General features: G+C 45.8%; 1 protein-coding gene and 1 non-coding gene across 3 annotated transcripts in view; both read left to right on the top strand.

Annotated features, from left to right (window-relative positions):
• The window catches only part of TNFAIP8 (TNF alpha induced protein 8), a 155574-nt gene extending 140567 nt beyond the window's left edge, over positions 1-15007 (top strand). For both annotated transcript variants that reach the window (XM_038769781.1, XM_038769780.1), the window contains exon 2: positions 13272-15007. In XM_038769781.1, coding sequence (XP_038625709.1) covers positions 13272-13837 — 566 coding nt within the window. In that variant the 3' untranslated portion in view covers positions 13838-15007. The remainder of the gene's footprint in view (positions 1-13271) is intronic.
• LOC119948346 lies at positions 5618-5755 on the top strand. The gene has a single exon (XR_005456748.1). It is a non-coding gene; the product is annotated as a small nucleolar RNA SNORA7 (small nucleolar RNA).
• Positions 15008-16947: the final 1940 nt, after the last annotated feature.

Here is a 16947-nt window from a genome sequence, read left to right as displayed (position 1 = left end):
CAACTCATTTTGAAGAGCTCCCCTAATTAAAATTTCTTCCTAAATTGACTATCTACACTGGAGATGCCTATCTTCATCACTTCAGCCAAAGTCCTACATTCTTATCATTGTGACTCTTAAATTGACCCACTTCAAATTTGTGCTTCTCTATAGTGCATACAAAGATAGTGCTTTAATAGCACTTTAGTTTAGTAATGATGCTTAGTGCCATTTTTTAATGGTATTTGTTAGGCACTTCGTATGTGTGAGGTACTGTACTAAGCACTGGGGTAGCTACCAGCTAATCAGGTTGTACACAGTTCACGTCCCATATGGGGCTCACAGTCTTCATCCCCATTTTACAGATGAGATAACTGAGGCACAGAGAAGTGAAGTGGCTTGCCCAAGGTCACCAAACAGACAAGTGGTGGAGCCTATTGCCCCTTCAAACTAAGGGGGAATTGGACTATTTTCATTTAGGCTGGGTAAAACCAGCTGCATCCTGGTTTCAATGGATTGCCTAGGCAACATTGGATTTTTCAGGGTTGAGTGGAGTGAAAGATTTAATTCAGTGTTATCTCCCTTGCTTCTGGAGGTTGTCCCGACCTCTTCTAATAGCATCTGCCAGAAGGTCTAATCCGGCTCAGCCACTTGTCTGCTGTGTAACCTTGGGTACACAGTCACTTAACTCTCTGCGCCTCAGCTCCATCTGAAAAATGGGGATGAAGACGGGGGATATGGACTGTATCCAACCTGATTAGCGGGTAGCTATCCCAGTGCTTAATACAGTACCTGGCACGTAGTAAGCTCTTAACAAATACCATAAAAGAAAAAGGTCAGAAAAACCTGGCAGTTCTTAACTGGCCATTGCCCTTGAGCTATTTCCTTCTCTGGGCTTCCCAGCAAGACTCATCAGCACTGCTATAAAACGCTTGACTAGCCTAACATTTTAATACACCTGATTGGGAAATGGTCAAGGCCAGTATGTTGGAAGATTTCCCTAAGAAATATTTCAGTGATGCCCAAGCCAGAGGCTACGAGGTTGCTGATCCTAAAATAACTGGCACATGTGATTTTTTTTATCAGATTGTGACATTCACGCGAAAAGTTCCAGAATATCGGCCCTAGGAATGGAGTACTAAGTATGGCCTGCTTCTTAAATGTGATTTTTAGTTTTAGTTTTTTGGTTGGGGAAGGGAAGCAAAAGGCAACAGAGAAGTAGAAGCCAAACAGTGCAAAAATTCTTCTGTATCCTAGGAATAAAGGTAAATTGCAGAACTCTGGAATAGGTCAGCACCAAGCCCTTCACAAATTTCTCCAGAGAAATGAAAGTTCAGAATGTTCTTGGTTCCCCCGCCTCCAAGTGTGTCCATGTTCAATCAATCCGTGGTATTTACAGGGTGCTTACTGTGTGCAGAGCATTGTACAAAATGCTTGGGAGAGTACAAGTGGAAGGAACATGGGCCTGGGAGTTAGAGGACCTGGGTTCTAATCCTGGCTCTGCCACATGTCTGCTGTGTGACCTTGGGCAAGTCACTTAACTTCCCTGGACCTCAGTTACCTCATCTGTAAAATTGGGATTAAGAGTGTGAGCCCCATGTGGGACAGGGACTGTGTCCAACCTGAATGACTTGTATCTACTCCATGCTTAGAACAGTGTTTGGCACACAGTTAGTGCTTTAACAAGTGCCATAATTGTTATTACCTAACTTCTCTGTGCCTCAGTTTCCTCATCTATAAAAGAGGGATCAGGACTGTGAGCCCTATGTGGGACAGGCACTCTGACTCAGTTATCTTTCATGTACCCCAGGGCTTAGTACAGTACCTGGCACATAGTAAGCACTTAACAAATACCACAGTTATCATTATTATCATTATTATAATAATTATTATTATGCCACATAAGCAAAAGAATGCCAGCTCCAACCTCTCCTAGGTGGATGGGAGAAAGTGGGACAGGGCGTGATCAATTAATCAGTGGCATGTATTGAGCTCTTACAGTGTGCAGAGCACTGTAGTAAGCACTTGGGAGAGTACAAGTACAACAGGGTTGGTAGACCCCAGTCCCTGGGTGGGATGGTTCCAGACTGAGGGCAATGCTTGACCAGAGTTAGCTGGGCCTTATGTGAGCTACGTGACTGCAGCTTTCCCACCTGTCTCTTGGTTTATGTCTTTCTGCGTACACCAGTATTGACCACCATCACCCATGGAATTGCCAGGCCCTTTGACTCTAGGCACAAAGGAGAAAGACCAATCTGTTATTGCTGAGCTTAAGAATGTTCTGAGAAACAGCATGGCCTAGTGGAAGGAGCACAGGCCTGGGAGTCAGAGGACTTGAGTTCTAATCCCTCCCTCCTCCCCTTGCCTGCTATATATGGCTTCAAGCAAGCCCTTTAACTTCTCTGGGCCCTCAGTTTCCTCATCTGAAAAATGGGGATTTAATATCTGTTCCCCCCATGTGGAACAAGGGACTCTGTCCAATCTGATTGGATCTTGTATCTACCCTAGTGCTTAATGCAGTTCTTGGCATACAGTAAGTGCTTAACAGTTTTTTTTTGTGTGTGTGGTATTTAAGTGCTTACTGTGTGCCGTGCACTGTACTAAGCACTGGAGGTAGATACAAGTTAATTAGGTTGGACACAGTCCCTATCCCACATAGAGTTACCCCATTTCACAGATGAGGTAACTGAGGCACAGAGAAGCAAAATGACTCTCCCAAGGTCACATAGCAGACAAGTGGTGGAGCCAGATTAGATCCCATGCCCATCCTCTATCCACTAGGTCACTCTGCTTTATAGCAATTATTATTGGCAGTGAGGGGGCAAAATTGTTTTGGTCGGTCTATTTTCCTTTTCTTCCTCTCCCAGATTTTTCAGGACAGTGTAGTTCTGTCCAGCACGGTCCAGTATTGGGATTTGGTGAGGGCACAAATAGCCCATGACTGCTTTTGCCAGCTGAAATTTACCAACAGTGGCTTTTTAGGGTGTTACCACACTTGGCTGGAGTCTCAATCGGGCATATTTACCCTAACCAGTTATGCTCTAAGAAGCAGGTCTGCCCTACTAGGGTAGAGATTCTTGTAAGGCTGGGCCAGAATGGTGGCTAGACTTGCTTGACTTTGCCCCCTCCAAATCCTGGGCCCTCCGTGACCATTTGGATCCTGGGAAGCCCAGTGGCTCTGGCATCTCCAGCATGTGACCATGGGGAAGTCACTTCACTTCTCTGTGCCTCAGTTACCTCATCTGTAGAATAGGGATTAAGACAGGGGGCTCCATGTGGGACATTATAATGATAATGATAATTGTGGTATTTAAGCACTTGCTATGTGCCAGGTACTGTACTGAGCCCTGGGGTAGATGCAAGATAATTGAGTCAGACACCTGATTAGCTTGTATCTTGAGTAGTGGATAGAGTGCCGGCCTGGGAGTCAGAAGGTCATGGGTTCTAATCCCGGCTCTACCCCTTGTCTGCTGTGTGGCCTTGTGCAAGTCACTTCACTTCTCTGTGCCTCAGTTACCTCGACTGTAAAATGGGGATGAAGACTGTGAGCCCTTTGTGGGACAGGGACCTGATTTGCTTGTATCCACCCCAATGCTTAGTACAGTGCCTTAGTAAGCGCTTAACAAATACCACAATTATTTTATTATTATCTAACCCAGTGCTTAGTAGAGAGCCTGGCACATAGTAAGCACTTAACAAATACAATTGAAAAAAATCAGCCAGAGATCAATTGCGCACTTCTGACCCACCAGACACAAAGGGATATTCCCAGAATATTTTCCCATACAGGGCTCCACAAAGAATGTGTGTGTGCACTCTAGGTACACATACTTTATATTCATCAGCTGGATTTCACAGTCATTCAGTGTGCTGCCTCGAAAATCCCAGCTCTTCCAGATGCCTGCTGTGTGACCTTGGGCAAGTCACATAACTTCTCTGTGCTTCTGTTTCCCTGTCTTTAAAATGGGGATTTGATGCCTGTTTTCCCTCCTACTTAGACCGTAAGCCCTATGTGTTTAACTTAACTTGTGTCTACCCCAGTGCTTAGAAAACACAGTGCTTAACAGATGCCGTAATAATAATAAAAAATCTGCATCCCATTTGCCTAAGTGTTCTTGATATCCATCAGGACACAGCCATCTTCCACCATGAGGCACCGTGAGGAGTGAAATGTGGGGATGAGAATGGAAAATCCAAGTCTGGAAATCCTAGCAAGTGTTTCTAGGGTGGATTTTTTTTTTAAGTTCATTCTCTCCTGGAACATTAGATTTGTACAGGTGAATCAACTTAAGGACACTCTTATCCTCCCTACCCCCTCAAAAGAGTCAATAAAATCTTGTTAGTTTTGCAAGCCTTGGGAAAATTGAAAGCCATCCAAGATAGGGCACTAAAATTAGGTTTTGGTAAATAACTTCATTTTTCATCTGTCTGCTTTCTCTAACCATTTGGTTGCAGGAGAAATAGGCAAGCTAGAGATAAAGTTACAGTTTGCTGATGTTTCTCTTGAAGCCCCACCCTAAAAGGGGTAACATTTTACTACCACCTCAGTCATTATCAAAAAATAGTTTATTCTTTACTGTAGAAAGTTTTGTTCCTCTGCAAGGAAAAAGGCTCATAGTTATTGAGCACGTGCAATAATGAACCTCCAGCACTTTTTCTTTATACTGTGGCCTTTTTGCATATTGGGCTATAAATCCAAATCTGATCATACATGCCAGTGTTTAGTTTTAGGATGTTCATATTGAAATCACGTTTCAACAAAATGATTGTCTAAATAAGCCTGGAACTCCCCATCTTCAAAGCCTTTTTTTAAAATTCTTATCTTCTCCAAGAAGCCTTCCCTGACTAATTTCTCATTTCCCCACCCTATCTGCCCTTCTTTCTATGCCACTTATGCACTTGGGCCTGTAATAATAATAATAATAATAATAATATTTGTTAAGCACTTACCATGTTCCAAGCACTGTACTAAGCGCTGGGGTGGATACAAGCAAATCGTGTTGGACAAAGTCCCTGTCCCATGAGGGGCTCACAGTGTCAATCCCCATTTTACAGATGAGGTAACTGAGGCCAGAGAAGTCAAGTGACGTGCTCAAGGTCACACAGCAGACAAGCGGCAGAGCCGGGATTAGAATCCCTGACCTTCTGACTTCCAGGCCCGTGCTCTACCCACTACACCATGCTTTAGTACACACCTCACCCTCAGCCCCAAAGCACTTCTGTACTTATCCTGGTACTCTGATGCCTCCTGAGCTATAATATCTTTCAATGTCTGCATAAGCGCTCAATAGGTACGATTGAATAAATGAATGAAAATCCCCTTCTTAACTGTAAATTCGTGGACAGGGATCATGTCTGCCAACTCTCTTATATTACACTTTCCCAAGTGCTTAGTACAGTGCTCGGCAAACAGTTAAATACCATCTATTGATTGATATCGTACCATAGTGGACATAAATTTTGAGGCACATTGTCTCAATTTTCCATCCTTCATAATTTGAATATTCTACAGTATACAGCTGTTCTTTGTATCTGAATGTGACATTACTGACATTGAGTTTTATCCAGTATCCATGAGTGTGCATGTCATTGTAAAAAAGTTTGCCACTGACAATTTGATCCACACTAAACATTAACCTCCCCCTCAGGGTCGCACCTAGAGAGTTTCCAGTACTTTACCAGACTCGGCTACGGGAGGGAGAGTCAGGCAGAGGCCTACCCATTCCATTCCTAGCTTGGCCAGTGTCTAGCGAGTGGAAGTCAATCTGCTACAAGTCAAAACTCACCCATGCAGGGCAGCAGCGTCAGGGGAAAGAGTTGAGGGTGGGGACTCGAGTTTACTGCACAGAAGGCGGCAATGGTAAACCACTTCCGTATTTTTACCAAGAAAACTCTATGGATACACTACCAGAACAATTGCAGATGGAGAGCAGGGTGTTCTGGGAGAGATGTGTCCGTGGTGTAGCTATGGGTCTGAAACGACCCGATGACCTAAGACAAGACAAACATTTACTCCCAATTTCCAACAATGATAATGATTGTAGTTTTAAGGTCTGACTTTGGGCCAAGCATTGTACTAAGTGTTGGGGTAGATAAGATAATCAGGTCAGACACAGTGCCTGTCCCTCATAGGGCTCACAGTCTCAGTAGGAGGGAGAACAGCCATTGAATCCCCATTTTACAGAGGAGGAAACTGAGGCCCTGAGAAGCAAAGTGACTTGCCCAAGGTCACACAGCATCAAATCGCTACTTCTAAAACTTTGCCTCTTGAGAATGTTTCTGTACCGCTTGGGGATGTTGTGAGGATAAAATGAGAGAATTGATGCAAAAGAGCTTTGGAAACACAGGGACTGTATAAATAAAAGTTATTACCATATACTATGTCGTCAGAGCCCTGAAGCTACTAGTGTTTTTCTAGGCTAGAATTTGAAACTGCGCAGAGAAAAGTGTGAAATGAGAAAAGTTTCAAAAAGCTACTTCTCAATCTTAGTTCTTTGAATTGTCAGTTACCAGTAACAGGTTTAGTTTGACATTGCTTGCTCAGCAATGTTTTCTTTAAGCTTTCTCTTTAAGGAAGTGAAGCCAGCCCTATAGAGTTTTGGTTTCTTTGATGTGAGGGCAAAGCAGAGCACATAGGTTTGGTAAGAAAAACTCAGAAAATGTGCTTTCCAGAGAGACTGCTCTGGGAAGTAGCTTGTAGGCCTATTTGTTTTTTTTTTTTTTCTTTTTCCCTTAGTATTGCATTAATTTGACAAGCTAATCAATTTCCACTTAACGGACATTATTGTAAATCTAGGATGTGATGTTCACAGCCCCTGCCACAATCTGATTTGTTTTTTGCTTTTTGGCTTTTTTTTAATGATTGAAAACAGAAAACTACTTTTAAACTTTCTGGAAGAAATTAAATTATGAAACCCAGGACTTCATTATGCATTGAGTCTTTTGTCAGTATTATTTTCTCTTCCATTTAATTAGACCTCCTGCTGTTGAAGTCAATACCTGGACCAAATGGGATGGAGTCCAATTGTGTGACTCTATCCCATTTTAACTTATAGTAAAAACTCAAATGGAGAGAAGCAATTTATCTTGGTAGCTTTCACAAATCATAGAAAAAGATGATAAAATAACAGACTGGCTCATAAATGAAGATGGGACTAAAATACTCAAAACTATGTAATGGGTCAATCGCTCAAATTGGAAACCTTCTCCAGAACGAGAATGAGAACCCAGAGTCTTGCTGTTAAGGGGAGAGAACAGCTTCATTATTTTGTCTTACTCATCTTTTAATTTTGCTTTTGGCTTCAAGGTGGGAATCTGCACACATCAAATTAGTGTTTATCGAGTGTCCATTTGGTGTTCTTGTCGCTTGAAGTACAGATTAAAGAAACAACATGTTCCCCGCCCACAGGAGTTTGCACCTAATGGGTGAGACAAACAAAAAGATTTACAACTCGAATAGTCAATATAAATAATGTGCAGTTGAATAAACATGTATATAAGTGCTCCAAGTGTACGTAATAATATTGTGGTTTGTTGAGCGCTTATTATTTGCCGAGCACTGTACTAAGCGCTGCGGTACATACAAGGTAATCAGGTCCCACGTGGGGCTCATAGTCTGAGTAGGAGGGAGAACAGTTATCAAATCCCCATTTTGAAGTGGCACAGAGAAGTGAAGTGACTTGCCAAAGGTCACACAGCAGACAAGCGGTAGAGCCAGGATTAGAACCCAGGTCCTCTGACTCCCAGGTCCAGGCTCTTTCCACTAGGTCACATTGCTTCTCTAGAAGTAGTTTATGAGTTTATGGCTAAGGCCCTGGTATGTTGATTAGGGAAGGCTTGCTGGAGGAATTGAGGCTTTTGGAAGGGTGTGAATGTGGGAAGAGTTGTGGTCTGTCGGGTTTGGAGAGGGAAGGAGTTCCAAGCTGGAGGAAGAACATGGAGGAGGGAGAGTTAAGAGTGAGATACAGTTAGAAGGTTGGCTTGGGTGAAACTACGAGAGGGAGTTTGGGGAATAGCAGGTGAAGAGGGTAAATAGTTCAGATGGGGCAAGTTGGTGAAGCCAATCATGAGGAGTTTTTGTTTGATTTGGAGAGATTTTCTAGAGAAGCAGCATGGCCTAGAGGATAGAGCATGCGCTTGGGAGTCAGAAGGACCTGGGTTCTAATTCCAGCTCCCCCACTTGTCTGTTGTGTGACCTTGGGCAAGTCGGTTAGCTTCTGTGCCTCAGCTACCTCAATGTAAAATGGGGATTAAAACTATGAGCCCCATGTGGAACATGGTCTGTTTCCAACTTGATGAGCTTGCATCTACCCCAGCACTTGGTACAGTGCCTGGCGCACAGCAGGTGCTTAACAAATACCCTTAAAAAAATAAAAAATAAAAAGACCCAAGGAGCCAGTGGAGGGTTTTGAGGAGAGGAGAGGTGTGGAGTTGGTGACCAGTGAGGAGGCTGATGCGGTAGTTTAGCTGTGCTAGGACAAGAGTGGTAAGGTTGGGTAGGAAGAACTGACAGGATTTGGTAGTTGACTTGTCCGATGTTTGAACTGACAGAAGTAGGCCTGTGTCACCAGAGAACTTTCTTGTGTGCTTCTTTCTATTAAATCAGTCAATCAATGGTATTTATTGAGTGCTGACTGTGTGCAGAGCATTATACTAAGCACTTGGGAGAGTTCAATATTAGCACATAGAATACATTTTCGTTCCAACACTATCAGGTCTCGCCGTCGACCCTTACTCAAGTCCTCCATTTTGGAACTCCCTCCTTCTTCAGATCTGACAGATCACAACTCTCCCCATCTTCAAATCCTTACTAAAATCAAGCCTCCTCAGGAAGCCTTCCCTGACTAACCTCTCATCTCCCCACCCCATCCTGCCCCACTTCTGTGTCATCTATGACTTACTTCTCATCTCCCCATCCTCCTTTCCCTCCCTTCTGCATCAGCAGTGCCTTTAAGGCCATACCCCATAAACATTTTTTACGATATTTGTTAAGCAGTTTCTTTGTTTGTTCTTGTTAAGTGCTTATATTGTGCCAAACACTGTACTAAACACTCCTCATCCTTCCCTTCCTTCCTCTTTCCCCAAACCCTCTCCTCCTCTTTCCCTCCTCCTTCTCCTCTCCCCGAACTCCGCTCCTCCTCTTCCCTTCTCCTTCTCTGCTTTTCCTTTTTCCCCCCTCCTACTCTTCTCCCAATCTGCTCCTCTCTTCCCTCCCCCTCCGCCCCAGCCCTGCTGCTCCTTTTCCCCCCTCCAATCCCACTCCTCTTTTTTCCTCTCCTCCTCTTTTTCTCCTCCTTTATCCCTCCAATCCCATTCCTCTTTTTTCCTCTCCTCCTCCTTTTCCCCTCCAAACCTTCTCCTTTTCTCCTCCAAACCTCCTCCTCCACCCCCACCCCCACCCCATCAGAAGCAGCATGGCTCAATGGAAAGAGCAAGGGCTTGGTAGGTCATGGGTTCAAATCCCGGCTCTGCCAGTTGTCAGCTGTGTGACTTTGGGCAAGTCACTTCACTTCTCTGTGCCTCAGCTACCTCATCTGTAAAATGGGGATTGAGTGCAAGCCCCACGTGGGACAACCTGATCACCTTGTATCCTCCCCAGCGCTTAGAACAGTGCTTTGCACATAGTAAGTGCTTAACAAATGCCATTATTATTATTAAAGTAGAGATTAAAACTGTGAGCCTGACGTGGGACGGCCTGATCACCTTGTATCCCCCCAGCGCTTAGAACAGTGCTTTGCACATAGTACGCATTTAACAAATACTATTATTATTATTATTATTATTAAGCACTGGGGTAGAAACAAGATAATCAGGTCCCCCCCATGGGGCTCAAAGTCTAAGTAGGAGGGAGAATAGGTACAGAATCCCCATTTTGCAGATGAGGGAACTGAGGCAGAGAGGTTAGTTGACTTGCCCAAGTTCCCACAGCAGAGAAGTGGCAGAGCCAGCGTTAGAACCCAGGTCCTCTGACTCCAAGGCCCACGTTCTTTCCACTAGGCCCCGCTGCTTCTCATAAGCGCTCACTAGGCACCAAGCACTGTTCTAAGTGCTGGGGTAAATACAAGTTAAATCAGGCCAGGCATGGTCCCTGTTCCACTTGGGGTTCACAGTCAAGTAGGCGAGAGAACAGATATTGAATCACCGTTTCATAGTTGAGAAAACTGAGGCATGGAGAAGTAAGTGACTTGCCTAAGGTCTAACAGCAGGTAAGTGGTGGAGGTAGGATTAGAACCCAGTTCCTCTGGCTCCCAAACCCATGCTCTTTCCATTAGGCCACACTGCTTCCTGCTTTGCTACTCAGCCCTCACAGACAGCACTGTTGCTTCCCTTCCTGTAATTTATTTTTGTGTCTGTCTCCTCTGCTAGCTTGTAAGCACCCTGAGGGCAGGGATTGTGGCTACCAACTCAAATTGTATTTCTCCAATTGCTTAGAACAGCTCTCATTACTCTGATAAGCGCTCCACTGCTGTTGAGCCATTTCCAACCCATAGCGACTCCACGGTCACACCCTCTTCAGAACATCCCGTCTTCTGTCACAGAGTCATTCTGGTATGTGCATCCATAGAGTTTTCTTGGTAAATCAATCAATCAGTCAATCAATCATATTTATTGAGCACTTACTGTGTGCAGAGCACTGTACTAAGCGCTTGGGAAGTACAGGTTGGCAACGTAGAGACAGTCCCTACCCAACAATCAATCAATCAATCAATCAATCAATCGTATTTATTGAGCGCTTACTATGTGCAGAGCACTGTACTAAGCGCTTGGGAAGTACAAATTGGCAACACATAGAGACAGTCCCTACCCAACAGTGGGCTCACAGTCTAAAAGGGGTAACAGAGAACAAAACCAAACATACTAACAAAATAAAATAAATAGAATAGATATGTACAAGTAAAATAAATAAATAAATAGAGTAATAAATATGTACAAACATATATACATATATACAGGTGCTGTGGGGAAGGGAAGGAGGTAAGATGGGGGGATGGAGGGGGGACGAGGGGGAGAGGAAGGAAGGGGCTCAGTCTGGGAAGGCCTCCTGGAGGAGGTGAGCTCTCAGTAGGGCCTTGAAGGGAGGAAGAGAGCTAGCTTGGCAGATGGGCAGAGGGAAGGCATTCCAGGCCCAGGGGATGACGTGGGCCGGGAGTCGATGGCGGGACAGGCAGATACAGAAATGGTATACCATTGCCTTCTTCTGCAAGCACTTAATAAATACAGTATTTTATGGTGGTAGTTAAGGGTTTACTGTGTGACAGCCACTGTTCTAAGCACTAGGGTCGATACAGAGTTATCAGATTCCACATGGTTAATCCCCATTTTACAGATGAGGTAACTGAGGCCCAGAGAAGTGAAGTGACCCACCCAAGGTCACACAGCAGACAAGCAGCAGAGGTGGGATTAGAACCCAGGTCCTTCTGACTCCTAGGCCTGGGCTCTAGCCACTGATTGAGTAATTGATTAGAGGTGCCAGAGAAGGCGCATGGCATAGTGGATAGAGCACGGGCCTGGGAGTCAAGGTCATGGTTTCTAATTCTAGAGACAGGAGGATGGGAGATCAGAAAGTAGGCCGATGCAGTAATCCAGTCAGGATAGGATGAGAAATTGAACCAACAAGGTAGCAGTTTGGATGGAGAGGAAAGGGCAGATCTTGGCGATGTTGTGAAGGTGAGACCGGCAGGTTTTGGTAATGGATTGGATGTGTTGGGTGAATGAGAGAGCGGAGTCGAGGATGACACCAAGGCTGCAGGCTTGTGAGACGGGAAGGATGGAAGTGCTGTCCACACTAACCGGAAAGTCAGGGAGAGGGCAGGGTTTGGGAGGGAAGATAAGGAGCTCAGTCTTGGACATGTTGACCTTTAGGTGGTGGAAGGACATCCAGATGGAAATGTCCTGAAGGCAGGAGGAGATACGAGCCTGGAGGGAGAATAGGGGAGGAGATATAGATTTGGGTGTCATCCACGTAGAGATGATAATTGAAGCCGTGGGAGTGAATGAGTTCACCAAGGGAATAAGTATAGAAGAAGAACAGAAGGGGACCAAGAACTGATCCTTGAGTAACCCATACAGTAAGTGGATGGGAAGGGGAGGAAGAGCCCGTAAAGGAGATCTACCCCCAACACGTAGAACTGTGCTTGGCCCCTAGTAAGCGCTGAAGAAATGCAACAACAACGATAATAATAATAACACTAAGAAGAAGAAGAATTTAAAGAGGAAGGAGGAAGTAAACTTAGAACCTTCTTGTATTAGTTAGAAAGGAAGAGCAAGAGAGACCTCTTCTGTCCTGACTTGTGTAGATAGTAAACATGTCTGAGGCAAGATACTGGATCAGATACCTTGAGGTCTTTTCCAGCTGTGGCTGTCTAAGAATCTCTTTTGGGCTGAAGGGTCCCTGGGATAGTCATATTAATGCAGCTAAGTGGACTAGCTCAAAATCACTAAAAGAAAAAAATCACATTCACCCCTAGATTGAGACTGGATATGAGTGAGGGGGAGAATCTTTGATAAAATATTCTCAGGTGGAAAAAAGTGTCATAGAGATCATCCCTCAAAAACATTCTCAGTCAAGAACAGTTGCAGTATTTTGAGAAATTCCTGGTGCCCTGAAATCCAGTTCTGCTTTGACTTGTAAAAGTTACTGGTCATCTCAGGTTTTCACTGGACATTTCCAGGACTACCATCTCTTCCTAAACCTGAGGGGGGCTGTAAAAGACTTGCCCTTTCCCCTACAATTTTCCTCTTTAGTCTTCCTCAAAAAGGGTTTTGATTTGTTTTTCTTTTCCTTCTGTTTCTTCTCTTTCTATGCTTTTTATTTAATGAATCCAGAATTTGGGATGCTGAAGTAACTTCAGAGGTCCCAAGGCGATCACTTAGCACAGAGAGAGAGCGGTTTAGGTTTACGAGGTGGCCCAGGCCCAGCCAAAATGTGGACATTCCCGTGGAATCTCTTTCTCTGTAAATTTCTCTGATGGATAATTTCAGGAAGTTACAGCTGCCAAACCTTCTTGCTGGCATCTTTGGAGGGCTGCTTATCACTAAGCCTATTTCCAGATGAATAGTGCACTGCCTCGATTTCTTGACTTTCTCCCGTGTTTCAGGATTCAGTCCTGATTTTCTTCCCCGTTGAACTAGGCTAGTCTTAGCGTAAGCCTGGATCTGTGAAGAATGTCACTTTAGTTCCGGTAGAGCAGAAGCATCGGGGGAAATGAGCACCGGGGCCCGCTGAATATCCAGATTGAAGTGTGCTGGATCCCTGATGCTAATTTGCTTCATTTTTCCCTCTTCCCTTTCAGTGGCCACAGATGTCTTTAATTCCAAAAATCTGGCCGTTCAGGCCCAGAAGAAGATTCTCGGTAAAATGGTGTCCAAATCCATAGCCACGACCTTGATCGATGACACCAGCAGTGAAGTTTTAGACGAGCTCTACAAAGTGACCAGGGAATACACGCAGAACAAGAAGGAGGCGGAGAAGATCATCAAGAACCTCATCAAGACTGTCATCAAGCTGGCGATCCTGTACCGGAATAACCAGTTCAACTCAGATGAGCTCACGCTGATGGAGAAGTTTAAGAAGAAAGTGCACCAGCTAGCCATGACTGTGGTCAGTTTCTATCAGGTGGATTACACCTTTGACCGGAATGTGTTGTCCAAACTATTGAATGAATGCAGAGAGCTTCTCCATCAAATCATCCAGCGCCATCTGACTGCAAAATCCCACGGACGCATTAACCATGTGTTCGATCACTTTTCCCATTGCGAGTTTCTGGCCACCCTGTACAATCCTTTTGGAACTTTTAAGCCCCACTTGCAGAAACTGTGTGACGGCATCAACAAAATGTTGGATGAGGGCAATATATAGGCCGTATGTGAAGAGAGCACTGCTGATTTATGAAGGAACAAGGGACCACGCCAAAGAGTGTGTTTGACTAGTTCGGGTTTCAGAAAGACTTTACCAACTCAATTTCTTGATTGTGAGCCATCCGTCCATCCATGCATCCACCCACCCGCCCACCCACCCATCCGTCATTTCTCCAACACCTCCACGGACAACAGTATTGCTTTGCGGGCTCAGTTTGGACAAAGGAGACAAAAGCAGACTGCCGATCAGATTAACAGCTTCAGCACAGCTCATGTAGGACAAAGCTCTCGTGAGTTGATAAACGATGTGCAGTTAGACAATCCAAATGTGTATTTCTCCATTTAAAGAACCATATATTTATAGCCCCATACAAGGCGTTTTGGGTGTCAGTCTGGTGATGGTACAGTCTGTATCTTTAGCGTGTTATAAAGTTATACATTTGGATTCATTTATCTTCCTACCTGCTGTGTGTATATACATTTAAAACACTTCTTTCTGTTGCTGCTGCTTTTAAAGCAAGCCTCTTCCTCAGCCCTATCCCCAGTGCTTTTGTGCAAAGTTTTTGGTCTGGATTGTTAAGATCCAAACTTTGAAGCCAAACGAGCTGAGCTTGAAACCCTGCCACTGACCTGCACGGGTCGTCTCTCCCAGTAGAGAGTCAACCCTTTACTTAAAGGGTGCAGGGCGAGGTCAGAGATGATCTCCGTTAGGACTAACGGACTTCTTAATATCTCGGGGATTCCTGTGGTTCCTAGATAAGACGTGACATTTTAGCCCTGGGCCTCCTGTTTCGGGCAGTCTTCTTTTAGGTCAGGCCAAATGGTGTTGCTTGAAAATGTGTTGACGTAATCTGCATGTTAATAAATACCTGTCAATTGAGTATTTAAGAGGAAGAAGAAAACCGCCATCGAAGTGGGGGGGAAATGACAATTGGCGTAGTTTTGGGCATCGACTAAAAGTGGAGAACTAGAGGAGAACACAGCGAGAGATTTTGATTTAGGTTCCTGTCTGTTTTGCAGTAACAGAGAGGAATTGTAAGCCAATTTCCACAGTATGCGCAAGTCCAAACTGAATGAATTTCAAAATGTAGAAAAGCTTTATTAGGAGGATGATGAGTTTCTCAGCTTTATTTAATTGCTAAACTTTCTGCTCTTTGTTATTTTCTGTTTTAATGAGTAAACCAAATAATATTTGCACTCAACGCGATGAATACGTGCCTCATTTCTATAGCGCTTTGGTTTTGGAAAAGACGGAGCCTGATTCATTCCTGAAATGTAGTCCCGCTGGCCAGCCGCATCACCGACGCTGTCAAATGGGGGCACGGCTCGGAGCGACCCCCTCGTTACGTGCCCTGGATCGGAGGGTACGGTACGTTCCTGGATCTGGAGAGGGCCCAAGTTGAGAACAGTCAGAGCCGGAAGTCCCCCGTTGACGGGGCAACCGTGATCCAGCACCAGTAGTGACCAGGCAGTCTCCCAACTCCCCGTCTTCTCTCAGTAGGTGGATTGAAGTCCCCGGGCTAGTCCACGTGAACTGTTTTAGCTAGTGGAGTTGATCCCAAGCCTGTGAATGCACAATGACCCTGTTCCCTCTTCTCCATTCCTTCTTCAGCCCTGTGGTTCGGCGGCCCCAGAGTTTCAGAACAGCGGCCTCTCTGCTCGATCTTTAGCCGGCCAGCCGGGGGAAGAAGCCTCACCTATCAGACACACCTGCCCATCCCTGGCCCCTTTGAAGGGCTCCCTTTGAACCCTGCCGGGAGGGGGCAGGAAGTGACAGTGGCGTGGATTGTCCAAGGGAGCAACCTTGGGAGCTGTCTCGGGATGATTCCCCGGCAGGCCCCAGAAGTTGATGCTCCGGGCCGGGTTCAGATGAGCGCCCGGAAGCCTGTGGTTTGGGGAGCCTGGGCCCCGTTTCCTCGGGCTCACCCCCAGCTAGGTCGCGGCCTTTCCCCCTCGGTGCCCGCCAGCACGTGGAATTCGAGCTGGGTCGGCCTGGGACCGGTGTCTCAGATGTGGCAACCATTTCCTCCTCTCTGTGGGTGGCCTGTGTCCTCACTGGCAGCCCGGCTTCTCCCCGAGACCGTCCTGCTACTCGGGCCTCCCATACCTCGGCGAAGGCCAACCCTGGTTCCCGTCTCCAGACGCTTCTCTCGGTCCCTCTGTGGCCTTTGCAGGCCCAGGTGTCCATGTGTCACAGCACCGGAACTCTTCAGTAGCAAAATGACGTTCCTGTTTCCGTTTTTCCACACCTCTAACGGTCTACCCCCACTGCCACCTGGCTCTCCCTTTGTGGAGCTCTGAAATATTGGTTCTCACTGCCTACTTGGCTCTTTAGAGGGAACTTGGGAAGATTGGGGGAGGCACGGGGGTGGGGGGAATGTAGTGGTTTTGGGGGGAAGGGGACACCCAGGAGGGCCATCCTCATCAGAGATGGTCACTTTTAGCCAGGGGACCTGTTAATTCACTTGTGGCTGAATCTTGCCAGTTGCAGAAAGAGCTAGCTGTGGCTTCTACAGATCTGGGGCTGTGCCATCAGGGGTACCATCAGGGGTGTCCAACATTACACGAGTCGGACAGGCCTGGTGGGAATCCGGGACACATAGCCGACATGGGTGGCGAACACCTTGGCAGCTACCAAGGCAACCACCTGCTCGGTTAGGGGGCTTTGGCACAGCACTGACACTATGGAGTGGTCACCGTGGCCGTTAATAGGTTTTTTAATGCACCATTCTGGCATGCACTCTTGCAAGGTGCCACAACCTCACCCGCCCGCTCTTTTGGCACTGGCTCTCGGTCCTGAAGTCTTTGAGACTGGACTGAAGCTCATCCATCATTCTTGACAGGAGACTCCATCACCAAATTTGTCCTGCCCATTAAAAACAAACAACCGAAAAAAAAGAAAAACAGACAAAAAAGGCCTTGGCCTGAACTTCGCAGTTTGCTGCACTCCGATCTGCCTACTTGAGCTCCGTGCCCTGGTTGGGAATGTGCCTGGCCCGGGATGAGAGCGGGCGAGAGGGCACCGCCCAAACCACTAGCCCTGTAATCAATTTCTTCACACAGATTCTCAGTCCTGAAAGTCTCACGGCCGAGGTTTATCTATAGCATACA

The sequence above is a fragment of the Tachyglossus aculeatus genome, chromosome X4, assembly GCF_015852505.1.
Source record: "Tachyglossus aculeatus isolate mTacAcu1 chromosome X4, mTacAcu1.pri, whole genome shotgun sequence".
Lineage (NCBI taxonomy): Eukaryota > Metazoa > Chordata > Mammalia > Monotremata > Tachyglossidae > Tachyglossus > Tachyglossus aculeatus.
The sequence above is the reverse complement of the archived record's forward strand: the minus strand, read 5'-3'. Positions and strand labels throughout refer to the sequence as shown.